Consider the following 26,903-nt stretch of genomic DNA (forward strand, 5'->3'; position numbering starts at 1 on the left):
AAGCCATTTCCTGAATAAAGATAGTCACGTACATGTAAAATTCCAAATACTATATGCAAATTCCTACTTAATCCCCACTTGTTATCTTGGTTTCTCTCCTAATTCACATCCATCTTGTTGTGAAGATACCGACTTAAATTTTATGAGCAATCCTTGAACCAGAATTGGTAGGCCTGAGACATATCTGCTCTGGGCCTTCACACTTCCTGTAAATTAACCTACCAAGCTATGAGTGCAGGCTGGGATTTCCCAGGCACCTGAAACCATAAGGTATAGAGGAGCAGAATTAGGCCATTTGGTCCATTGAGTCTGCTCTGACATTCAAATATGGCTGATATATTTCTCAAGTTGGAGAGGTTGAACTACGGGGACAGCCTGAATAGGCTAGGGCTGTTTTCCCTGGAGTGTGGGAGGCTGAGGGGTGACCTTATAGAGGTTTATAAAATCATGAGGGGCATGAATAGGATGAATAGCAAAGGTCGTTTCTTCAGAGTGGGGGTATCCAAAACTAGATGGCATAGGTTTAAAGTGAGAGGGAAAAGAGTTAAAAGGGACCTAAGAGGCAACTTTTTCACACAGAGGGTGTTGCGTGTATGGAATGAGTTGTTAGAGGAAGTGGTGGAAGCTGGTAAAATTACAACATTTAAAAGGTATCTGGATTGGTATATGAATAGGAAGGGCTTAGAGGGATATAGGCCAAGTACTGGCAAATGGAACTAGATTAATTTAAGACATCTGGTCGACATGGAGGAGTTGGACCGAAGAGTCTGTTTCAACAATAAAACTATATGAATGGATAAATTTGTTCTCCTGCCTTTTTCCTGTAACCTTTGATCCCCTTACTAAACAAAAACATATCTATCTCTGGTTTAAAGACATACAATGACTTGGCTTCCACAGCCTTCTGTGGCAATGAGTTTCACACATTAACAGCTCTGTGGCTGAACAAATCATCCTCATTTCAGCATGAAAGGATCGTCCTTTTACTTTGAGGGGGTGCTGTTTGGTCCTAGACTCTCTTATTGGTGGAAACATCTTCTCCAAGTCCACTCTATCCAGGCCTCTCAGTACTCTGTAGGTTTCCTTCAGATTCTCCCTTCCCCACTCCCATGAATATCCTGCTGAACTCCTCATATGGCAAGTCCTTCATTTGTGAGATCGTTCTTGTGAACTTTCTCTGAACCCCCCTCCAATGCCAGCACATCCTTCACTAGATATGGGGCCCAAAACTGCTCTTATTATTCCAAATATGGTCTGACCAGAGCCCTATACAATCATAGTAATATATCCTGCTCTTGTATTCCAACCATCTTGTCATGATGCTAACATTGCATTCACCTCCCTAACTGCCAACTGAGCCTGCATGTTAACCTTAAGTAAATCCTGATCTAGGACTCCCAAGTCCCTTTGTGCTTCAGATTTCTGAAGCTATTCCCCATTTAGAAATAGTCTCGGATACGATTCTTCCGAGGAAAGTGACACTTTCCCAAATTGTATTCTATCTGCCACTTCATTGTCCACTCTTCTGCAACCTCCCTGCTTTCTCAACATTGACTATCCCTCCACCTATCTTTGTGTCCTGTGCAAACTTGGCAACAACATCTTCAGTTCCACCATCCAGATTGTTAATATTACATGAATTGTGTGGTATCAACACTGACCCCTGTGGAACTCCACTAGTCATCAACTGCAATCCTGAAATAGACCCACTTAGCCCCACTCTCTGCCTTCTGCCAGTCAGCCAACCCCCTATGCATGCCAATACCTTGCTCCATCACCATGATGTTGTTATCTTTTTTAACAGCCTTCTGAGTGCCTCCTTGTCAAACCCTTTCTGGAAATCCAAATATATCACGTCGACTGGCCATCCTTTGTTTAACTTTTGTCGACCAATCAGATTTCTGCCTGCTATGTCACCAGCAGTGGCCTTCAGGTCAGTTCTATTTAGCTGGGAGGTGGTAGGAGGCACAGCCAATGGGGCAAGCAGAGGGATGGTGACAATTCAGAGAGGGGGCAAGAGGCAGCTCTAACTGCATTTTTCCTGCTTTTTTACCAATATGGCAATAAAACAATTCTACACAGAATATGTGTGCCCCATCCTGTTCAGTAATCTTATTTTACAGCAGTTGGTGTGATTTAAGTCAACTTTAAGGCCACTATGTATGGGTTCTATAGGCATCAGCTGCTATCCAATGCATTGACCGAGTGTTTATTGTTTGTGCATAAATTCTGACAGTGAGTGTTTGTGCTATTTCTTAAATTGATATTGAGGGATATCTTAGCCAAACCAGATTATTCTGACCAGGTCAGCACTCGAGACACATATGAACAGAAATCACTAGAAAAACCATCAAAACCACGAATCCTGGTCAAGTTCTCGTTCTTCCTCCAAATCAGGGATTTAGAGCTTCAATATGTCATCATACTGTTTGAATCAACTGAGTGAATCCATGCATTAGACCCAACGCCCTGCTCAATTCACGATCAATCAGTGCATTTGCTTGCTGTCATGTCAAGGGAATTAATGCTCAATTTTTGAGAATAAAGGAAAAGAAATAACTGAACAAAATTTGAGACAAATTTTAAAGGGTGTGGTGGGCTTAACCTTATCAAATCCCTTGAAACTTAATTAAACCGGAATTTCAAACATAAAGTGGATTCTTCCTTCCAAATGTGCGAACTATTTTGCTTTTACTAAAGTTTGGAAACTAGCCTAATTCTTGGAAACACAAATAAACTGTTATTTTTTATATACTGGCTTAAGATGTAGCTCAGAAATGTTTATTTTCAAATTTAATTTTTATCTATTTACTTCATGACATCAGTTTTTTTTTGTCTTCATTGGCTTTCTATTCTCAACTGCGAAGAAAATGAAGTCAATTTGATCAGACACCAAATTTGGTCAGTTAAGTGGAACCAATAAGAGTCAAATCATTAGATTGCATTTATAGCAAAATCCATCTTGGAAGTGACAGGATAAATTGTACAAGATTGCAACTACTTGCAATCATGCATGCGTGACTAGGCTATCCAGATAAATATCTAAAACACATTTGTTCAAATTCAAGTCAATTCACCAAGCTATGGTAAAGGTTCCTCCATGCCTAATTTCCTTCCAATGTTCTACAAAATAAAATCCATGTACTGTCTATTTCCTTGTCATAAACTTCTGCTGCAAATGTTGAACTGAAAATATTTTCTCATAGAACCTACCGTTTTTTAACTATCAGCATCACTCCCAGCATGATGATGATGAACATTAAGATTCCTGCAATAACTCCAGCCATTTTCACTGTGTTATCTACTTGTTTTTCTGGCTCCACTGTATTGGAGTTCTGCGTTGAGGCACCTGAAATGCAAGAAATCACAGAATTAATAAGAACTTGAAAGTGAATCTGCTTTCATCACTTAGAACATCAAAGTTACATCCTTTTTTGCAAAAGCACTGTTTACAAATATTTCCTACAAATATTTTGCTTCAGTATTAACTTGTTGGTTTTTGATGTTCTGACATGTTACAGTGACACAAGATGAGAAGGTCTCAAATCGAGCTGGAACTATTTGTTAAAATTATTTTGCTCCCTTGGTCTCAACCTGTTACTGCTGGTTGGTTGGCATGAGTTAATAATCATGAGGGAGTGGTCCCATAATTTGATACTTCCACTCGGAATAGCCCTCGTAATGAGTGGCTCATAGGAAATTGTCAGTATTCAGCCCCTCCAATTCTTTTCATTAATTTTAGTGGATACAATACCATGGTTTATCAACCTTCATTTCCCGAGTTATGCTTTCAACCATAATCTTCCCCTTGGAAAGGGGAGGTGGCCACTCACTAGTGGATCTTTTTTTGTAACATGGCAGGTTGCTTTAGGTCAATAGGATGCTGCTAAATACTGAAGCCATCCTATGTCCTCTGACTGCTTTTTAAAATTTGCCTCATGTATAAACTAACAAAAACAATTGCTGAATGGGAAATTTTTAAATAATTTCAACAGCTATGGAAGGAAAGAAATTGGGAGATCTTTTAAAATTAAATGAACTTTGACAAAAAGAATAAATTGACATGAAAAGCAAAATGAATTGTACATGAAGAGGAATCGCTAGTGTGATCTAAATATTTCCATGGATATAAATAGGAATTTTATTATTCAGTGTGTAAGATTGATACAGTCTGTACAATTATCACTGGACTATAACACTGCTAACAAGGATGAGATCAAACAAAGATGAACTGCATGGAATCGTGATAATCTATTGCTCCAGAAAATCAGTAAACTGCTGAAGTACATGTTTGTTATGTAAGGAGGGCATTACAATTATTTTAAATCAAATTTGGAATGGCTAGAATATTACAGCAAATTATCTTCTTGAGGGAGAAAGGAACAAGTTTTTCTTTGCTGGTTGTTGGATACTTTAATGTCCATGTAACCTTGTAGAATCTCAAATTTCTGAGTTGGGAGAAGGAATAAATCAGAATTTCCATCCAGGAAGCCAAGTTGGGTTGGATGTTCTTCAGTGAGCACATGCTCTTAGACTCTCACTTTAAACTTTTTTGAGGAAAGCTATGGATAGAGTTTGTGCCCACGTGTGCACCTTGTCAAGATGGGCAGGAGTTATTGAGACTTCTCAAACTGTCACTGCAGTTCGACTCTTTTTGACCTTGAAAGGCACCAGCAAAATTCATACCAGTTGAGAGCAAGCATGAAAGTTTTCCCTGTTGTCTGCAGCAAGAGCTTGAGATTGAAAAAAAAAATGGCCTACTTGAGCCTTGAGGCAAATCTTGGCTAGAAAGATGCACAAAACTTTACTTCAGGTTAGAAAACCCAGATGCTACTCACACATATGGCAGTTGTCAACAGCTCAGAATGATTATGTAAACGATAATATAATCAGGTCTCAATTTTAAACAACTGATTCAGATTGGGAAAATCAGTGCTACCATCAAACAGCTCTGATGGTTGTAAACGCAACAAAATGAAACCAAATGATGGCAGAATGTTCCTGTTGATACTATGGTTTAGAAACAGCTACTCTGGTTTGTGATGCATGAATCTGTTTAAAAAATCTCTTTTCAGATAAACAAGTTTACTTTTCATACTGTTTGTAAAATTTCCCTTGCTCTGGAAATGGTAAACAATGCACTGGAAATATGTTTTTAAAAGTGTTATCTTGCAGAATTTCTCTATGCATTGAGGAACATCCAAGAAATATGGTTCACCCTTTATAGTGAACACAACAATTTCACACCATTTGAAAAATGAAGATCTCTGGCCTTATTTTGTATTCAGAGAGAAGTATTTAGATGTAGTTTGCTCGCTGAGCTGGAAGGTTCATTTCCAGTTGTTTCGTCACCATACTAGATAACATCTTTAGTGGGCCTCCGGGCAAAGCACTGCTGAAAATTCCTGCTTTCCATGTTTGGGTTTCTATCCAACAAACACATTGAGTTAGACCCCATCTACCAACCCCTGAGAAAAAAGAACAGGAAATGACATCACCAACCCAAAGAAACCCAAACATATAAATAGAAAGCAGAAATTATCAGCAATGCTTTACCTGAGGCCCATTGAAAATGCTACCTAGTATGGTGATGAAATGCCTGGAAATGAACCTTCTAAATCAGCGAGCAAACGTATATCCAGAACCCCAACCTTAGCTACAAATCTTCTCAAAACCCGCTAGGAAGTATCTGTAGAAAACATAGACCAAATGTATCATATATATATTTGCATCCAGATATGTCCACATAACATTCACAATATATCTATATGAATCATTCATGCCATTATATCAAATGACTATATTCAACTTGAAACAAATATTAACACCTGCCAATATTGATATAAATATTTGCATTCATGTATATCTATACAAATTATACACAAACTCAGACTTAAAATATTTACACAGATATCGATAAGATACGTGCACACATGTACATTAAAAAAACTCAGTGTACAAAGAAATTTTCTTTTTGAAGAAATAGATGTTTCAAATTTGAAAATTTTGACTGACAGTTTGATGGGTAAGGTGCATAACAAGCTGTGGAATTGATCTCAACAGATCAGAAGCATCCTGAGTTCAATTACTGCTTCCACAGCAGTAAATTCTCACCCAACATGGCAGTGGACGATTTAGGGACCTAGTCAATGAAAGAGGAAAATTCAGCTGAGATTTTTGCTGTTGATCCATACTTAGGAAGCCCTCCTGTAACATGTGTCTATATATAAATGCATACACATCTCTTTAAGGTACCGTGATGGCATTTATGTGTGATTCACATATTACTGTGAGTCACTGATCAGACACACAAGGAAGACTATTTGATCCTATGAAATTATGCCACAGCCTGATTCAACATGTCTAGGAGGACAGAGCAAGAAAGGAGGATATATACAAAACAAAATCTTTTCTATTGATTTTCCACTTTTTTTCCAATGTCAGAGGATTGATCCAAACGTCGATTATCCGAACAAGATTGCAAGGTCCTGATGCTTGGCTAAACTGTGTTATCTGGCATTTAATTATCTGAACATTCGATTATCTGAACAAAGTACTCCCCACCTGTGTCGTTCAGGTAATCGAGGTTCCTCTGTAGATATGCCATTCATAAACATAAAAATACTCTAACCCTCAGCAAGGCTCAGCTTTCCTTGCCCACATTTTGCCATTTAGATGTGAAACATCATTTTAACACCATTGAAGGGTGTGTTTCAATTAAATAACTTAATCATTCAGTTGCTAATAATTGACCAATAAAATGCAAAAGATCTTCACCCAACAACAAACACTGCACTTCATAGTGTGAAGCACTTTCAGATATTCTAGTAAAAGTGTAGGGCATAAAATACTCATTTATCAAATCAGCTTTTGATAAAGATGAGGTAATTTTTATGAGCATGCTCCCCGGGGAGAAATGTTGTTCACAAAGAGCTTATAAAAGGAAATTACATTGACACTCCTGTGCTCCTGATTACTGATATCTGCCAACCCACTTTCAATTCTAAATCCTCTGAGTCAACATCTGACATTGACTCTTCTCCTTGCTTTTGGCTCTGTATGATATTAATTCTGCAGTTATTCAGCCATTCCATTAGCTTCCTTCCACTGCTCTCATCCCTGCCATTTCCACCAGTCAGACCCCTTTGAGCTGATCGATTAAGTTCAAAGGGAACAGACTGGAGTGTTTACTGACTTAATCCTTCACTATTGGTTCTGGCTAGACGACATAATTGTTGAATGTGAAAATGTTTGCAGAGATCTGCTCACTTAAATGTCACTGGCCTCACACAATGTACCATTTTAATAGGTCTGTACTGGCCAGCAGGTCAGACTCTCACACTGGGCAGGAGAAGGTTTCACTGAAATCTAAAATGCAATAAATAATGACATAATTCAAGCCCATTTTGGTAACAGCAAGGGCCTTGCCTGGAGGACTAGACTTGAAAGAGCAAGATTCAGAATAATAGGCAAGTCAATTTGTTTTAAAATAGTTTCCTTGCAGTTCATGGCAGACTAGGCAGCATCTAAGATCCACAAAGAAATCGAGGGCACCAGGCTTCCCTCCCGTGGTGGATACCTACCCTACCCTCACTCGCCATGCTTCTAGAAGCTTCTTTTGAAGTGAGGCTCAAATGTTAGACTTGTCTTTTTCAGGTGGTTCCATCCACCTGTTTCACCCAAGTCACTTCTCTCTTCACTTCACCAAAAATAATACATGGCACAGTTTAGATTGTGTGCCTTCTTCCTGCTCACCATAATGGACACTTTGATGATCAATTGGTACCCAAAGAGTTGGAGCTGTGTGGTCAACCTGATAGTCCCGAGACCTATTCCTTAACTGATCTTTTTATGCTTAGCCAAAGGCTCTGCTGCTTACAACATTTTTGAGGATTTTCTAACAAAGGTGAAAGTATGCAGATCAAAATTCTTGGATTTTCTGGACGTCTCTTCTTGATGCCCATTACATGTAAGATGAGAACCTGGTGATACATACTAAGTCCACACTTAAAGTTATGGCAGCTTTCCTGAAAAGTGTGATTGTAAACAACTTTAAGCAACACTTAGTTGCTCTTAGAAATCAATGATAAAACTGGAATTAAGTTCTTTCAAACATTTCTTGCTTGAAGAAAACAATGTACAGCTGAAATATCATAAATGCACATATTCCTATCTGAAGGAATTTGTATAATAAATTAAATCACTGAATGTAAAAACAAATTATGTACTTCAGGACCATTCTTAGCAGAAAGGTACTGTAAAACATTAAGTTGAAATGGTACACATCCTTAAATGCCTTCAAAATTAAATGAACTTAAAAATAAAGAAGAGATAAACAGTGATGCATGTATCATAACTATGACAAAATTATATTCACCTGACAATATCTTAAGAGAGGAGAAAGTGAGGTCTGCAGATGCCGGAGATCAGAGCTGAAAATGTGTTGCTAAAAAAGCGGAGCAGGTCAGGCAGCATCCAGGGAACAGGAGATTCAACGTTTCGGGCATAAGCCTTTCCTGAAGAAGGGCTTATGCCCGAAACGTCGAATCTCCTGTTCCCTGGATGCTGCCTGACCTGCTCCGCTTTTTCAGCAATATCTTAATAGAGCAAGTTTCATCTAGTGATAGAAGCTGGTCCATGCAAAATGACCTACGTGCATTAACCAACTTTTTGTCATGAATTGGAGCCCAGTTCAGAATGGAAGCGAGGAACGCAGGAGTATACAAACTTTAACGTTAAGAATAGAGTGAGGGACTAGGGTGAAAAAGACTGAGCAATGAGGAAGGCCAGCACAACATTAGATATTGGAGCAGGTACTGGGAGGAAAAGGTCTTGGGAACAGCAAGGCTATATAACAGGAAGGCCAGGGTAAACAGAATTAAACTGAAACTCATAATGCTGAATACATGTAATGCTATGTTTTGTTAACAACTCTAAACTGAAAAAATAATAACTGAGTCAATTTTAAATCAAAGTATGCCCATGAGTACCTGCATTAGTCCTTATAATGCCCACCTCTTTGTGGGGTATATGGAACATTCCTTGCTTCAATCCTACTTGGGCCCCACACAGAAATGGTACCTCGATGGTATTATTGGTGCTGATTTTCTCTCTTGTTTGGAACTGGAAAAATTTCTAAATTTTACTTCCAGTTTCTACCCTAACCTCATCTTCACCAGGTAAATCTCTGGCACCTTCCTTCCCTTCCTTCTCATCTCTGTTTCCACTTCTGTGGCCACCAATACCAACTACAACCCCACAATTCCCACAGCTACCTTGATGACACATCCTTACACCCTGGCTTCCTGTAAGGACTCCATCCCAGTCTCCCAACTTCTCCACCTCCATCGTATCTGTTCTGATGATGCCACCCTCCATAGGGGTGCCACAGAAATGTTCAGCCCTCTCCTCAACTGAGAATTTCCCGCCATTATGTTGACAGGGAAATTATGTAGCCACACCTCTGCCCTCACATCTACCCTTTTCTCCCAGAAAGATGATAGGGACCCCCTGCTCTTCAAATTCCTCCTCAAAGCCTCTCTATTCAAAGAATTGTAAACCACCATTTCTATCCCCTCCAACAGGAGAAAGTAAAGGGGCAGAAGTTGCACCTTCTACAATTGACGGGGTAAGTGCTACAGGGGTGTGGGATGCATATTCCCCTCTTCTCCCTTGTCAGCATTCCATAGGGGACTGTTCCCTCCAGGACACCCTGGTCCACTCTTCCTCCATTCCCAACATTTTCCCATACCCCCGCAGCACTTACCCCTGCAATTGTAGAGGGTGTAACTTCTGCCCATATACTTTTTCCCTCCTCACTATCTAAAACCTAAGACATACCTGCCAGGTGAAGCAGCAATTTAACTGCACTTCTCTCACTCCGGTCTACTGTATTCGCTGCTCACAATGTGGTCTCTTCCACACTCGGGAGCTTTGCAAAACACCTACATTCTGTCTGTGAAAGTGACCCAAGCTTGCAGTTGCCTGCAGCATCAACACACCACCATGATCCCAAGTCAGTGTTTCAGTTGCAGGCCTGCTGCACTGTTCCTGTGAACCTTAGTGCAAGCTTGAATACAGCAACTCATCTTTTGCTTGGGGACCCTGTAGCCTCCAGGACTCAACATTGAGTTCAATAATTTTAGAGCCGGATTCCATTCTTCAATATTTTTTAACCATCCCCAAGCACTGATCCTGTCATGTGGGTTGCTCTCAACACAGCCTACCCATTCTCACCTACTCTTAGCCCTTTTATCATTTTTCAGCTTCTTTTCTGTCCCAGCCTACTATCAATACTGCCCTTATCTGCCTATCGCTTTCATATCTCCCTATCTCTCAAGGCTCCATCTCCAGCTATCTGCTCACCTCCCTCCCCCGAACCAACCCATTTTCACCATAACTACCACTTTTTTGAGCTCCTATTAGTTCTGATGAAGTCATTAGACTGCTTTCTCCTTACACATACTGCCAGAAGTGATGCAATTTTCCAGCAATTTCTGCTTTTGTTTCAGGTCTCTAGCATCCACAATCCTTTTGCTTTTCAATTTTAAACATATATTACTGAAGAAATACTGTCTCCTAAGGAGGAACTTTACTCATGGCCATGAGGTAGGGTCATGGTGGAGGGTGTAGGCAGTAAAAAAGCTAGGGCAGCCCAATCGATCAGATCAGTTCCCTGATGCTGTACCGACATCATGCCATTTTACTGAGGGTGGGACTGGCTTCTTTGCCACAGGATTGAGATGACCCAATAATGGTCAGTTTACCAGACTGTCTGTGGTGGATTGCACCCCATCCACCCAAGTCAATGAATAGGAGGCAGCTGGTAAACAAGTACCTTCTTCATTAAAGAAACGGCAGTTCTCATGGTCCCAAGGATTAGTTCAGAGGGGCTTCTTCAGCTGTCCTCAAGTAGGCACAGGTTTCCTGGTGGCAGTGTTTAGGCCTCTGCCAGTATTAAGGATGGACATGGTATCCTCACAGAAACAGCTTTGTCACAAGCTGCCTCCAGTGAGATTGAAGTGGACATCCTGTTGTCCTCTCAGGTATATTCAGGACCTGGAATCATGCTTGACCTCAAATCCTCGACTTGAAAGGTAAAACTTTGTATCTTAATTCTGCACTTACGTTGCACTAAAGAAGATGGCTGATTGTAAAACAAAGGTTTCTTTGGCCCAGGAACAGTCCTTTAAAATTTGGGACTGACAACAGCTTGTATTTATTCAGGGTCAATAAATATAGGAAAATTGTTGCACGGAACATCATAGGAGCGCCAAGCAAGAGGCAAGCAATGAGTATAAACTTGTTCATCTATTTTAATCACAAAGATTGTTTTAGTCACTTTTTTTTGTTTTGTGCCAAGAGAACACAGCAGCAATCAGTAACAGAAGGAAGTTAAGATCAGACCCAAACAAAACCCTTGAATTGAGTTCAATATATGACACACCTCTCCTTTTAGACCTCAGTCTCTTTAAATAGAAGTACAATTGCTAAACACACATACAAATTCAGTAACAGGAGTAGAACTTAGTGAGCAACGAACTAAATACAGTTGAAGGTCCTCCTGCTGCTCAATATTGTGCAATGATAAAGGTAGGACTTTAATTACAGAATTTCGGTCAAGCCTGGTATAATTAATGTCATGAAAAACATGACCTACTTATGCTACATACTTATAATGCACACTTTCTATATCTGTGTAAACTCCCTTACAAAATGGTATCCAGATATAGCTGCATATGCTGTGGGCACCATTTGAAGCCCATACAGCATTTGGAAAGCCAACAATAGGTATTTGACAATGGAATTTTGTCTCTAATTTGTTACCATTCCCTCCTTGGCTAGCCTGTTCCACATATTCACCATCCTCTAAATAAAGCAGTTAAATATGTAGATGTTGCTTGGTTCTAGATTTTGTGGCATCAGTTAGACACCTTAGGGCAGCACAGTGGCTCAGTGGTTAGCGCTGCTACCTCACAGCGTCAGGGACCCAGGTTTGATTCCAGCCTCAGGTGACAGTCTGTGTGGAGTTTGCACATTCTCTCCGTGTCTGTGTGCGTTTCCCCCCATAGTCCAAAGATTGATTGTCAGGTTGATTGGCTGTGCTAAGCTGCCCATTGTATTAGGTACATTAGTCAGAGGGAAATGAGTGCGAATGGGTTACTCTTCAGAAGGTTGGTGTGACTTGTTGGGCCGAAGAGCCTGTTTCCACATTGTAGAGAATCTAATCTTCAAAAGGGGTGTAATTAAGCAAATGACATTTAAAATGTTCAATGGTTAAAAAAATCATGTAAGTGCTCTGCTTGGGTTCAAAATTAATTTCTGATTTAGAGTCCTGATTTTTGTTTAATTTAAAAAGGATGAGGACTGTTCAGATTCACGGGTTAATTTCACTTAATCCTTTATGAAAATCTCCAACCATCCTGATGGACAAAATTGGCCCAGTCTTTATCGTTGTGCCATGTATTACCTTAAAAGGAGAATGGATTAGTGAGTCACCTTATGGATTGAGCTAGCTGTGACTTGTGTCTCAGTTTAGCTTCTCTGTTCTCGATGTACTCTTGGCATCACATACCTGTTTCCCCTCTCACAGCATTTCTTATCTCTTGTATACCTTCTGTCTCCTTTTTTTTCTTTATACTGGTCCTTGGTAAACATATTAATCTACCAGTTGCAGCATCCCTTGCTTTTATTGTATGCTTCTCATGACATAGTCATGTCCAAGGACTTGCACTTCAGCTAATACAAAAAAAACACTGTTCAATTAATACAGGATATGGACAAGCAAAATGCATAGCATCCTGAATGAATTCATGAAGATAGTTAGGACTCATTTCCCAGATCCCTTTCTGTCCTGAAGTCTCTAAGAAACAATTGTCTAAGTGCAGCAATGAAGTGCTGTTAACAAAGGAAGCCAGTCACTGATTTATCAGGGAGGTAGTGAACTGGTTAAATAAATAGTGAAGTTGACTTTGAATATCGGACAACCAACTGACAGACTGCAACAACGTGATGTCTATACCCATGGTGAAGAGATGGCTGTGATTTTGAATTTCTGGCTTAACTTACATTGCACCAATGAGCTGAGATGCTTTCATGCAATTTGCTGGAGTGAAATTTGCAGGTTGTTTCTGCTGCCATCAAGACTGGGGAACAGGGAGTAGCTGCAAGTTGCAGGATCCCAGCTTATCTTGGGGGACTTGGGGGAGCAATCTTGTTCCTATTAGCTGCACAGGAATAATGGAAACCCCACTTTAAGCCTTTTTCATGCTATTCCCTGTTTTCTCAACACGAGGTTTAATGCCACACGATGACCTTGGCTTCTTTATAGATTGGTTGAGTTGAAATGCACAGCCAGTCAAGCAGCATCCGAGGAGCAGGAGAATTGACTTTTCAGGCATAAGGCCTTCATCAGGAGTGAGGTTTGTGGGCCAAGGGGGCTGAGAGATAAATGGGAGGGATGTGGGGCTGGAGGAAGGCAGTTGGGAATGTGATAGGTAGATGAAGATGGGGGTAATGATGATAGGTTGGAGAGAAGGGTGGAACAGATAGGTGGGAAGGAAGATGAGCAGTTCAAGAGGGTGGTGCCAAGTTGCAAGGTTGGACTGGAATAAGGTGGAAGGCGGGGGGGAGGGAAATGGGGAAACTGGTGAAATCCACATTGATCCCTTGTGGTTGGAGGGTTCTAAGGCGGAAGATGAGGCATTCTTCCTCCAGGCATCAGGTGGTTAGTGTTTGACAATGGAGGAGGCCAAGGTCAGGTGGGATGGGAGTTAAAGTGTTCAGCTACAGGGTGGTGGGGTCGTTTAGTGCAGGTGTCCCAGGGATATTGGGGAGACAGGATGCCAACTTGCGAATCACTTCAGAGAACATCTCTAGGACACCAGAACTAACCAACCCCACCATCCTGTGGTTGTACACTTTAACTCCCCTACCCATTCAACAACAATAATGTTCATGTGGTGTATGATGACCATAAATGTACCAGGTTCTGCCGAACAGTTGCATTGGCTAAGGATGATTCTATTTTATTCATATGTTCATGCCCATGCAGTATTCTTGGTCTGGTGTGTGTCTTCCAAGTTTTAATGTAATTTCTTCTTGTATGTTTTAACTCTGCCCATGCCATGGTATTTAAACTCAGGAATGTGTAATTCCATAACATCATCATAAACTACTCCAGCATCCTCCAATACCATGGAACTATCTGAAATGTGCTTGGTGCAAATATCACATGGTTACAACTTAAAATGCCAATTAGGGCCAAGAATGTCAAAATGCATATTCAAAGGGAGTGGATTCCTTGAAATCAGCCAGTCTTTGAGTATTAGCAAATAACTGCTTGCAAAATGACAAAAGCCATATTGTCAGTGTATAACAGTGCAATGTGGTAACTTGTCTCATTTTGAGGATGCTACTGCCCCACTAAACCAGTTAAAATCTATTAAAATCAATCCAGTTTGTCTATATATTTGACATTAAGACATTGCTTTACTCATGACAGTGATATCTTCAATATGACAATGTTATAACCCAGCACAAAGCAGCAGCTGAAAAATCCAAGATCAGCTGTTTGAATTTTAGCCATGTGGATAGAATTAACTGGAAAATCCCTGCAAAGCTTTATAGCCCTGCACACCAGAAATAATGCATATCCAATAATTTAAACACTATAACAGCTGACAATGTGATGGCCCATATTAGCTTTGCTGAATCTCTTATGATGTTGACTAGCTAAGTAAAATCTCAGCAAAAATCACAACCTGCAAGTTATCAGAAGAATGAGCAGCCTGAAAAGATTCACAGACTGCACACACGAACATAAAATCGTTGTTGCATACTAAGGGACTGAAAGGAAATCAAGAAAGTTAATCACACTAGATTTCTTGTTACGCATAGTAGATTATTCACTGCTTCAGTATGCCACCAACAGTATAAGCAGCAGCTGTTCACAGCAGTATATAGGCTGCTCATCACTTCATCAGAAACACTGGAACACTGTGCTCCTACTATTTTTATTGTAATTGTCAAACAACAGGCATTTACTTTTCATGTAAAAGCCACTAAAGTAAACTATAATGTGTCAAGCAAGGGAATCATAAGTGCAATATCCTGTCCAAAGTTCACCCTAGCCAGATACATTTGCCACAGTTAGCTATCTGTTTTGTTAGCACATCATTCACAAGTTTATAGTTCACTAATGAAAAAGGATAATGTGTCTACTTAATAGTCATGTACAGTACTAGTTCTTCATGCAAAATAGATGGGAACATTTACAAAGATCTGGGTGTTACTATAATGGACTACTTAATTTCTTATGAATCAAATGGATAAGTTGTCAATTCAGACAATACTGGCTTTCTTTTGAAAGATAATGGAAGAAATGCTGGCATTTACTATCTGTAGTAAGTTATGAGTTACAACATGACCAATATAAACTCTGTGATGTGTATCTTGACTTTGTGCAATAGTGGAAAATGGATGACAGCAGGTTGGCAGCCTATTTGAGATCTCTCCCAATTATTCTTTACTTCAAAGATCTGCCCAGTGATTACAAAAGCAAGGTAGGACAAAATGCTGACCTGTTGGGAAATGAATGTGTGAAGAGAAATAACAAAGGCAATGGTAGATTCCCTCAGTGAAGGAATGTACCAATTGCACGAGTCCCAAACTTTCAGAGAACAAACGTAACCTGTTACACTAACTTACAGAAACTCAAACATCAAAGGATCCATTATTTTTGAAATCTCTACATATACTTTAGGGCCCTTCCAATATGATGTTTTTTAATCAACATTAGCCCTCATACTGGTTTGTCAATCTCAGTCTGATGGTCAGTGATTTTACAGGGAGTTAGGGGGCAAGTAGTGGAAATAGTGAGTGGCAAAATGGGATTTTGCACCTTCCCAATTTAGAGCACGGTCTAATTAAGCCTGTTGATGAGCTTGCTGTCAAGAACTAGACTGCAATGTTTGTGGAACGGCACAAGATACAACCTGGACCTGAAAGAGGCCAAGTAGAAGGAGGAGGCAACATAGTGGAGGAAGTCACGGCCCCTCGGTTCAGGGAGATGGGCACTCATTTGTTGGCACACAGTTGTGAGCTCAGTTAGTGGAGCAAGTGGTCAGCATGCGTTCAGTCAGAGAGAAGTCATGGCCCTTCATATTGCTATGGCTACAGCATATTTTACTCTTGAGTGCAACTGACAAAAAAACAAGGCAACATCTGGTCATAGGATTCAAGTGTTTGTGGATAAGGATCAATAACAATGACCATTCATAGCAGCAGGTGCAGAGCCCTGGACATGAAAATGGCAGAGGAGAGGGATGAAGTTGTTGTGTCACCATAGTCTTATCAGACTGTAGGGGCTGCTCTCTCATTAGAGAGAAGTGACTGGTGTTGATTTAACCTGGCGACCATCAGACGAGGAAAGAGGTTGAGAAGGAGACCACAAACTGGTGCTGAGAATTGAACCCACGCTGTTAGCATCACACTGCTCTGTAGACCAACAATCCAGCCAACTGAACTAAATCGATTCCTGAAATGAAGTAGAGGAAAACAATAAAGACCATACCCTCAGCACAGAGTGTACCACTGAACAAAAGGCTACTTGGGCACTTCAGAGAAGCAATGCTGTAGGAAAAAGAACCAACTGAAATTGAGATTTGTGTTCTCACTGAGGAAGGCCTTATACCTCACAACAATGCTCACCACAACCTGTCAACAGCTGTTAAAGTCACTGCAGCCTTGAATTACTTTGCCTTGGTCATGATTTGGAGATGCCGGTGTTAGACTGGGGGATACAAAGTTAAAAATCACACCTCACCATGTTATAGTCCAACAGGTTTAATTGGAAGCACACTAGCTTTCGGAGCAACGCTCCTTCATCAGGTGATTGTGGAGGGCTCGATTGTAACACAGAATTTATTGCAAAAATTTACAGTGTGATGTAACTGAAATTATACATTGAAAAATTGATTGTCTGGTAAGCCTTTCATCTGTTAGAATACAGTGATAGTTTCACTTCTTTCACTTGTAAATCACAAAACCTTTTTTTTAAAAAACGTTGCATTCTCAGGTTAGCTGTTAACAATGGTGATAGCTAGACAATATGTTAAAGGTGTTAGCCCCCTGTATTCTCTGTCTATGCCACGATGTTTAGATTGATTCTAATCTAAAAAGTGAGATAATGGAGTTTTACATAAAATCATGCAGTATTTGAGCTCAGAGTTCCACATGAATGCATGCAGTTTTTGAGCAAAGTACAATGTAACTCTGCAAGTACAAATTCATCCCACAAAATATGTGTGTGCATAAAGGGTCTTTGTGTGTGTCTGTCTGTCTGGGTTGGGGGTTGTGAGTGTGAGAAAGTGTATGTGCATGTGTGTGTGTGTGGTGAGTGCAGAGTGTCTTAAGTCTGTGAGGGGGTGCATGTGTGAGTGTGGGAGAGTGTGTGTCTGTAAGGGTGTGCGGGTGTCTGTGTGCGCATCTGTGTGTGTGTGTGTCCATGTATTTGTGTGTATAGGAGTGCCTGTGTGTGTGTGTGAGAGTGTGTGCACGTAGGAGTATCTGTGTGTGTATATAGTGCAGTGGTGGTCACCTGTAATGTGACATGAACCCAAGGTCCCGGATGAGGCCCTCCCTATGGGAACCGAAATTAGCTATCAGCCTCTGCTCGGCCACTTTTCTCTGCTGCCTGTCCCGAAGTCTGCCTTGGTGGATGGTTACCCGAAGGGCCGAGGCTGAATGTCCTGGACCACTGAAGTGTTCCCCAACTGGGAGGGAACCCTCCTGTCTGTTGATTGTTGTGTGGTGCCCATTCATTCATTGCCGTAGCCTTTGCTTGGTTTCCCCAATGTACCTTGCCTCCGGGCATCCTTGCCTGCAACGTGTAAGATAGACAACATTGGCTGAGTCACATGAGTACCTGCCATGTACAAGGTGGGAGGTGTCCCCACGCGTAATGGTGGTATCTATGTCCACACTCTGACACGTCTTGCAGCACCTACTGTGACAGGGTTGTATGGAGTTGTCCTGAAAGTGGACAGTTTGCTACGAACAACGATCTGTTTGTAGTTTGGCGGTTGTTTAAAGGCAAGTAGTGGAGGTGTGGGGAAGGTCTTGGTGAGGTTCTCATCCTCATTGATAACATGTTGCAGGTCACGAAGAACATGGCATAGTTTTTCAGCTCCTGGGAAATACTGAACAACGAAGGGTACCCTGTCGGTTGCAGCACGTGTCTGTCTCCTGATGAGGTCATTACAGTTCCTTGCCATGGCAAGTCGGAACAGGCGGTCGATGAGTTGAGCATCATATCCCGTTCTTGTGAAGGCATCCCTGAGTACTTCCAGGTGTCCGTGATGTTCCTCCTCATCTGAGCAGATCCGGTGTATGTGTAGGGTTTGTTCATAGGGGATGGCTATTTTAATATGTTTTGGGTGGAAGCTGGAGAAGTGTAGCATTGTGAGGTTGTCTGTGGGTTTGCGGTAGAGTGTGGTGCTGAGGTGTCCATCCTTGATGGAGACGCATGTGTCCAAGAATGAGACAGATGGTTGAGAGTAGTCCATGGTGAAATTGTTGGTGGGATGAAACTTGTTGATGTCACTGTGTAGTTTTATCAGTGACTCCTTGTCATGGGTCCAGAGGAAGAAAATGTTGTCAATGTACCTGGTGTACAATGTTGGTTGGAGATCCTGCAGAGAGAGGAAGTCTTGTGCGAACCTGTGCATGAAAATGTTGGCATACTGGGGTGCAAAGTTGGTCCCCATGGCTGTTCTATGTGTCTGGATGAAGAACTGGTTGTTAAAGCTGAAGACGTTGTGATCAAGGATAAAGCAGATGAGTTGTAGGATGATGTTTTGAGATTGGCAGTTGTTGGTGTTGAGTACTGAGGCTGTTGCCGCGATGCCATCATTGTGGGGGATGCTGGTGTAGAGTGCGGAAACGTCCATTGTGACGAGGAATGTTCCCAGTTCGACTGTTCCGTGGGTGCTGAGTTTCTGTAAGAAATCCGTAGTGTCACGACAAAAGCTGGAGGTCCCCTATACAATAGGTTTCAAGATGCCTTCCAAATAGCCGGAGCGATTCTCACATATGGTCCCATTGCCCAACACGATGGGACGCCCTGGTGTGTTGGCTTTGTGTACCTTTGGAAGGCAGTAGAAGTCACCTACATGAGAAATACATGGGATGTGGGCATGTAGGGAACTCTGAAGGACTGGATCCAAAGTTCTGATCAGCGTGTTTAATTCTCGGGTGTGTTCTTTGTTTGGATGAGCTGGTAGTTGCCTGTAGTGTTCCTGGTTGTTCAGTTGTCGGTACACTTCCTTGCAGTAATCTGTTCTATTCTGAATGACAATGGCTTCTCCTTTATCTGCTGGTTTGATGACAATGTTGTGATTGGTTTTGAGAGCCTGGATGGCATTGCGCTGTGAACGGGTGATGTTTTGCTCTACCTTGTGAGTACGGCTGATGAATCTGGCATTTATATATTTCCTGATGGTTTGAGCATACATATCAAGCCCAGGGCAGCGGCCCTCCGCTGGGGTCCAAGTTGACACCTTCTTTGGTCGCTCCTCTACAGATCCCTGTGATGACTGTTCCATTTTATCAGTGGTCTCATTGGGGTCACTGCTGGCACCTTGAAAGACTTCCCAGCATCTCATTCGTCTGATGAACTCCTCTGTGTCGGCTGCCAGAACCAACGGGTCCATTTGGTGGTGGGGAAGAAGTTAAGATGCAGGATCTCCAACCAGCATTGTACACCAGGTACATTGACAACATTTTCTTCCTCTGGACCCATGGCGAGGAGTCACTGATAAAGCTACACAGTGACATCAACAAGTTTCATTCCACAATCAAACCCTCCATGTACTACTCTCGACCATCTGTCTCATCCTTGGACACATGCATCTCCATCAAAGATGGATACTTCAGCATCACACTCTACCACAAACCCACAGACAACCTCACAATGCTACACTTCTCCAGCTTCCACCCAAAACATATTAAAACAGCCATTCCCTATGGACAAGCCCTACGCATACACCGGATCTGCTCAGATGAGGAGGAACATAACGGACACCTGGAGGTACTCAGAGATGCCTTCACAAGAACGGGATACAATGCTCAACTCATCGACCGCCAGTTCTGACGTGCCACAGCAAGGAACAGTAATGACCTTCTCAGGAGACAGATACGTGCTGCAACCAACAGGGTACCCTTCGTTGTTCAGTACTTCCCAGGAGCTGAAAAATTACGCCATGTTCTTTGTGACCTGCAACACATTATCAATGAGGATGAGCACCTCACCAAGACCTTCCCCACACCTCCACTACTTGCCTTTAAACAACCGCCAAACCTCAAACAGATCGTTGTTCGCAGCAAGCTGCCTGGCTCTCAGGACAACTCCATACAACCCTGTCACGGTAGACGCTGCAAGACATGTCAGAGTGTGGACACAGACACCACCATTACGCGTGGGTCACCTCCCACCTTGTAGATAACAGGTACTCATGTGACTCAGCCAACGTTGTCAATCTTACACATTGCAGGCAAGGATGCCCGGAGGCATGGTACATTGGGGAAACCAAGCAAAGGCTACAGCAATGGATGAATGGGCACCACACAACAATCAACAGACAGGAGGGTTCCCTCCCAGTTAGGGAACACTTCAGTGGTCCAGGACATTCAGCCTCGGATCTTCAGGTGACCATCCTCCAAGATGGACTTCGGGACAGGCAGCAGCGAAAGTGGCCGAGCAGAGGCTGATAGCTAATTTCACTACCCATAGGGAGGGCCTCAACCAGGACCTTGGGTTCATGTCACATTACCATTGCACTATATACACACACAGATACTCCTATATATATATATACACACACACACACACACACACACACACACACACACACACACACACACACACACACACACACACTTTCTCACACACACAGGCACTCCTATACACACATACACATGGACACACATACACACAGATGCGCACACAGACTCCCGCACATACCCTTACAAGCATACACACTCCCACACTCACACATGCACCCCCTCACAGACTTAAGACACTCTGCACTCACTACACACACGCACACATATACTTTCTCACACTCACAACCCCAATCCAGACAGACAGACACACACACACACACACACACACACAAAGACCCACATATATTTTGTGGGGTGAATTTGTACTTGCGGGGTTACATTGTACTTTGCTCAAAAACTGCATGCATTCATGTAGAACTCTGAGCTCAAACACCGCATAATTTATGTAAAACTCCGTTATCTCACTTTTTAGATTAGAATCAATCTAAATGATTCTAACGGCAGAGACAGAGAACACAGGGAGCCATCACCTTCAACATATTGTCTAGCTATCACCACTGTTAACAGCTAACCCGAGAATGCAACTTTTTTTTAAGAAAAGGTCTTGTGATTTACACATGAAAGAAGTGAAACTATCACTGTATTCTAACAGATGAATGGCTTAATAGACAATCAATTTTTCAATGTATAATTTCAGTTACATCACACTGTAAATTTTTGCTATAAATTCTGTGTAACGATTGAGCCCTTCATTATCACCTGATGAAGGAGCGTCACTCCGAAAGCTAGTGTGCTTCCAATTAAACCTGTTGGACTATAACCTGGTGTTGTGTGATTTTTAACTTTGCCTTAGTCAGACCCATGGGCAGCATTGTGCCACTGTGGATCGGAACCACTGCTATCCATTTTGTGAGAACTGGACACTACTTACAATATCAACAAGGCAGTGCCTAACAGGGACAAAGAGCAGTGAAATTTGTCTCCATCACTGATACATTGATTGTATCAAGTCAATAATGACCAGCCAGTGAGCGGCATTAACAGGAGGCGCCTCCATTCATACAATGTTCAGTTGGTGATCAACCAGAACGACTGCCCCATGCATATACACACTCACTTTCCTAGCAGTTGCCACGGTGACTTCATTGTTCAGAGGTCCGAGATGCAGCTGTTCTTCATATCTGGTCAAGATGGCACTCTAACCCAAGTTCCATCGCTCCTTCTGTTTATTTGTCATTTCCTTCATCTTCTTCCCCATTTTGGTGTTTTGTCCCCCTGTGTTGACCTCTCCAGTGATTCCACCCTGATGTCTCAGTATCTCTCAGCCTGGTATCTCGGAAGTAAATTGGCTGATCTCTTTATGGCTCATGGCAGTGTCTTGGCTTGGTGTGTAAATGGATCCTGCCTGGGAATGTTCCTGAGGTACGGGGGAGATCGGAAAGCTAGTTGTTTCAACAGCAGTGATGGTATCTAAGGTGGCAGCGTCAAGAACAGACAACTGAGGTCTCCCAAACAACGAGACAAGAAGAGGTCTCATCAAAGACTGTTGAACTTTTAATATATTCCTTTATTCTCCTAGTTTAGACTACAAAAGACTTTAATATTAATTATTACCGTATTTCGTTATTTTGCTGCTATTCTATGAAGTAATAAAAGATATTCTATATTCTGTCCTAATGCTTAACCTTTTTACTTTTGTTTCCCTTGTACCTTTGTACCTAGGTATCTAAGATGGCACCATGTGTGGTGACATTGGACACTTTTTATTGTACTCCTGTACTTGAGTACACGTGACAATAAAATCTAAAATCTAAATCTATCACATCCAAAACTGCCCAAGGGCTTCTAGTAGGCAAAGGACATCCCTTGAAATAATGGCTACTCAACTCTTTATCCTTGTCCAGGACAGAGGCACAAAGGCAATACAGCCAAAGTCACCTAGTCACCAGGACACTCTTTAAGAAGATCACTGGGCCTCTGAAGAAGTGATTCTAGTTCCTGTATTGGTCAAATGTTACCACGCACTACACTCATGCAAAGGTCGCACGCATTACATTGTCAGCTGGATGATTATTTGGAGAGTAGGGTGAAAAGTGAGAGACGATAACAAGGTCACTTCATGAGCGGTACACATGCAGTGTACCAACTGGCCTCCTCCAGCGCATAGAAACATACTGATTCAAGAGTTCCCGAAGATTGAAGCATTCAAGTGACAAAGGTTATTGGAGAAGAAGAATGAAGATGTAAAGCAGCATAGCACCCATACGGTGCGTAGACGTGGCTGGGGTAGACTTCAATCATAGAGTCATAAAGTCATGGAGATGTACAGCAGGGAAACAGACCCTTTGGGCAAACCTCTACTCAGGATGGTGTGGAAGCTAGAACTGATCTGATCCAGATCTGTTACGAGTGACTGTTACTTATCCAGCAGGACTGCATACTCTGGAAAGGGTAGGAAAGTGGACTTGAGGAGTTCTGGATCTCCCTGATCCTGCTGAATGATGGAGCAGGCTCAGGGGACTGAATGGCCTACTCCACTTCCTATTCCTTATAGTCTTTATAGTCAATGTCATTAGTCCTTTCTTGCTATCATGTGGCGTTAATTAAACTGCTAAACATCTGTGGCACTGGGGACCTATCATCCATTCTACAGTGCTGGCTGAAGATGGTCACACAGGCTTAAACACAGTTTTTTGCACTAATGCACTGGGCTCCCCGTCATTGCAGATGGTGTTGCTTGTGTGGCCTTTTGTTTTAATTTTGCACCATGATTGGATATACTAGAATGGCAGAGTTTTCACCTGATCAATTGGTATCTGGGATTGCCTCACTTAATCTATTGCATGCTACATCTGGATTGCTCCAACTAGAATATAATATGAAGCAACCATGTAAACAGTAGTAAATAGTAACTGTAGCCCTTTCATTCTGCTGACTCAGTCTTTTCTTAACTTCCATGCTGTCTTTTCAGTGCTGAAAAATCAATAAATGCTCAGCAATATCTTAAACATATAATGTAATACTTGAGTTAGACAGTATAGTTTATTGAGCAAATATTTTCAAATTCTTTTACAGTTTATTCCTTTCCCTCCTCCCCTGAAGACTCTGGAATCTGCATCACCAAAAAGAGATTGTTCATACACTACCCTTGACAGTAAGTATTATGCAATATTATAGTAAATGGATAGAAGATCTACAAACTTGTTTTATTTTATACTGTAATGAGCTTCAAACTTGTAAATAATGTGCTTTTACAAAAATAAGTACACCAGAGGAAAACTAGGTATTTAGAAAAAAACAGAAATTTGTGCCTCTGAGGCATATCATTCTTAATACTGGGTCTTGTCTTCAAACATCATCCAGACACATTCGTTTCCAGTCAGGTTCATTGCATTAAAATGAGAAACTGATTAACACTTGCTGTCTTAAACTTAACCAGTATTATATGGCCAATTATAGATTGCAATGGCCTTTACATTGCCCTGATTGAAATCAACTAACTCAATGGAGACTGGAGGATCGAACAAGAATCAAATTCAAGTTTGTGTGGTTCAAAGATGGAGAATTATCCTTAAGGCAGGAAAGCGATAGTTAATTCACTTGAACAGGTGCACGACATAAAGCTACAACAGCTGACTGCCTTTTGTGGGGCTATTTGGATTAGACAGATAATAAATAAAGCATTAGACCACCTCTAAATTGCTTTTGGGTCAACAACAGTGCTAACTATATATTATTGCAGTCAATGTATCTACAAGCTTTTATCTGAATTCCTCACTAAAATCTGAAATCTGAGACTTACTAACCTAACATTTATCTCTCTGCCACAGCTGATGCTTCCAGGCCAAGTGTTGAATGTCAGAATTGGCACCTAGCAGTCATTCACTTACATTTTTTGAGCATTAGTATAACAGAAACAGAAAGTCTAGGTCATCATCTCAGGGGACACATTATATACAGGACCAAAATATGGAGACTGATGTTTGGAGTGACTCGGCTTCAGAGAGGCCAAATATAAATTTAGACAGTGGTTAACTTATGGAAGAATGGGAAATGAAAATCTAACAACAGGCAAGGAACACTGGTCATCTAGAGACAGACAAATTGACCATAGAATAATTTTGACAGATGTCATTACAGTAAGAGACTTGAAACACCTGAAGTTACACAAAAACAACCGGCTAAATGTGCGCTGGACTGAATAGAATTTCTATTAAATTGCATCAAACAGCTCTGAACAAAAAAAGAATCCATTTATCAAGTCCATTTAGTGATAGGTATGAACACTTTCAGTCACTTGAAGCCTGGAATAATCACTTATTCAGCACCTGGTAATGTCAAGTGAAGCTGACAAGAGGCACATTAGTGAAACCATTGCTTACTTTCACACCTCCAAATATAGTTTAATCATTTTTCACAACTTCCAGCATTTTATTATAATAATGCGGTTTGAATTATAAAAAGCTGGTGGATTATATTTATAAAGCAATATCAACTCCAAGTCATGAATCTTACCACACAAAATTGACAGTTCATGCAACACAAAGACTAACATTGGTACATGTACCATATATCCATCACAAAAGCATTTCTTTGGAGATGTATAACATTTGTATGGTTGCTATGTCCTTTTTTTAAACAAACCTTATCAAAAGCATAACAACACTAACATTTATTTCAATGCACTGACTATCATCCTTTCAAATAAAAATCACTAAGATAAAAGCAAATTATAAGAATTTTGGAATACGATTGGCCTTTTTATCCCGAAATCAGGATCCAGGGACAGTAATGAGGAGAATCCTAACAATTGGTGAATAAGCAATTTCAAGAATTTTCCTCATGCATTGTTCTCACACAAAACATTAGCAAGAGTCAAGACCTTTCAATGAAAGTGTGAAGGTTGCCACTACTAAATATTTGGGAATGATTTATTTGATGCACTGTGTATGAAAATACCCTGTGTCGGTTATATAGTAGAAGGCCTACACTTGGTTCTGCATCTGGCAGCTCATTTCCAGAAGGTCGAAAACACTGAAAACATATGAAATGCTCATAATGAAGGTGCAATTGCATTTATGTTAAAAATTTACGTCTAAATTTCAGCAGCAGAGTTTGAGAAGACAGAATTAAATCACCATATGATCATAGCAGGAGCATTCATTTCCACTCTTACACAATGAAAGAAAGTCTTCTATCAAAGATAAGTACTCAGTTTACAACTGTTTTGGGATTTCATGGACAAGATAATATTCGGCATCAATTTAGGCAGAAAATTTAATGTGGTTAGAGAATCTCTCAAAGCCTGTCTTAGATGAGAGAATATTGTCTATAATTACTTTAACAGCCAAGCTGAAAGGCTTACTATTACAATAATAATTGTCCGTGTTATGTTTGCCATTGATTAATTATTGCCATACTTTCAAGAGAGGGTAGGTACAGTACAATTAGTTATAAATCTTGAGCAGTGACAAAGATTGAGGGCAAGTTTTGCATTTGATGTATTGAACTCAAAGGTAGAGCCATTTCTGGATGGCATGGAGAAGTCGTCACATTCCACTCCCAACCCCGAGACACAGCATGGCCAAGCAGGAAATGGAGAGATTGGATCCAGAAGGGGATGTTGCGAATGTTTTGAATTCCATAGATGTGCGGGATGGGGTGCACTCTTTTGTGTCTGACAGCATACCAATGCCTCAGCTTTACAGAGGCAAGTTCTCATGATCTCCTTTTTGTGTCAGAGCCAGTCGTGTTAGGGGAGCAAGTCAGTGCAGCAGCTTCAATATTAGGGTCCACTGATAAAACCAAAACACTAGAGCCAGCACCATCATTTCACTGAAACACACCCTTGACTAGTGCAGATATAATCAGCTTGGTAGGTTCCCCTGCAGAGCTAGAAAGGTGGTCATGAGAGAAGCAGAGAGTGTGGGTGACCCTCTTTGGAGTTTGGAAGATAACCACAGCCTTGCTCCGCTGGGTGCGGATGCTAGCCATATTAAGTCACAAGCAAAATGGCTTTACGAAGACCAGAAGAGTGAGAATTGTATCAGAATTCCCCG

The 26,903-nt window shown here is 41.2% G+C and overlaps 1 protein-coding gene across 1 annotated transcript in view; it reads right to left on the reverse strand.

Annotated features, from left to right (window-relative positions):
- Window positions 1-26,903, reverse strand: part of ptprt (protein tyrosine phosphatase receptor type T) — a 1,408,195-nt gene that overhangs the window by 285,432 nt on the left and 1,095,860 nt on the right. Inside the window, exon 15 of the mRNA XM_060836083.1 lies at window positions 3,214-3,349. Within this exon, the coding sequence (XP_060692066.1) occupies window positions 3,214-3,349 (136 nt within the window). The remainder of the gene's footprint in view (window positions 1-3,213; window positions 3,350-26,903) is intronic.

Source organism: Hemiscyllium ocellatum, chromosome 15 (genome assembly GCF_020745735.1).
Source record: "Hemiscyllium ocellatum isolate sHemOce1 chromosome 15, sHemOce1.pat.X.cur, whole genome shotgun sequence".
Taxonomy (NCBI): domain Eukaryota; kingdom Metazoa; phylum Chordata; class Chondrichthyes; order Orectolobiformes; family Hemiscylliidae; genus Hemiscyllium; species Hemiscyllium ocellatum.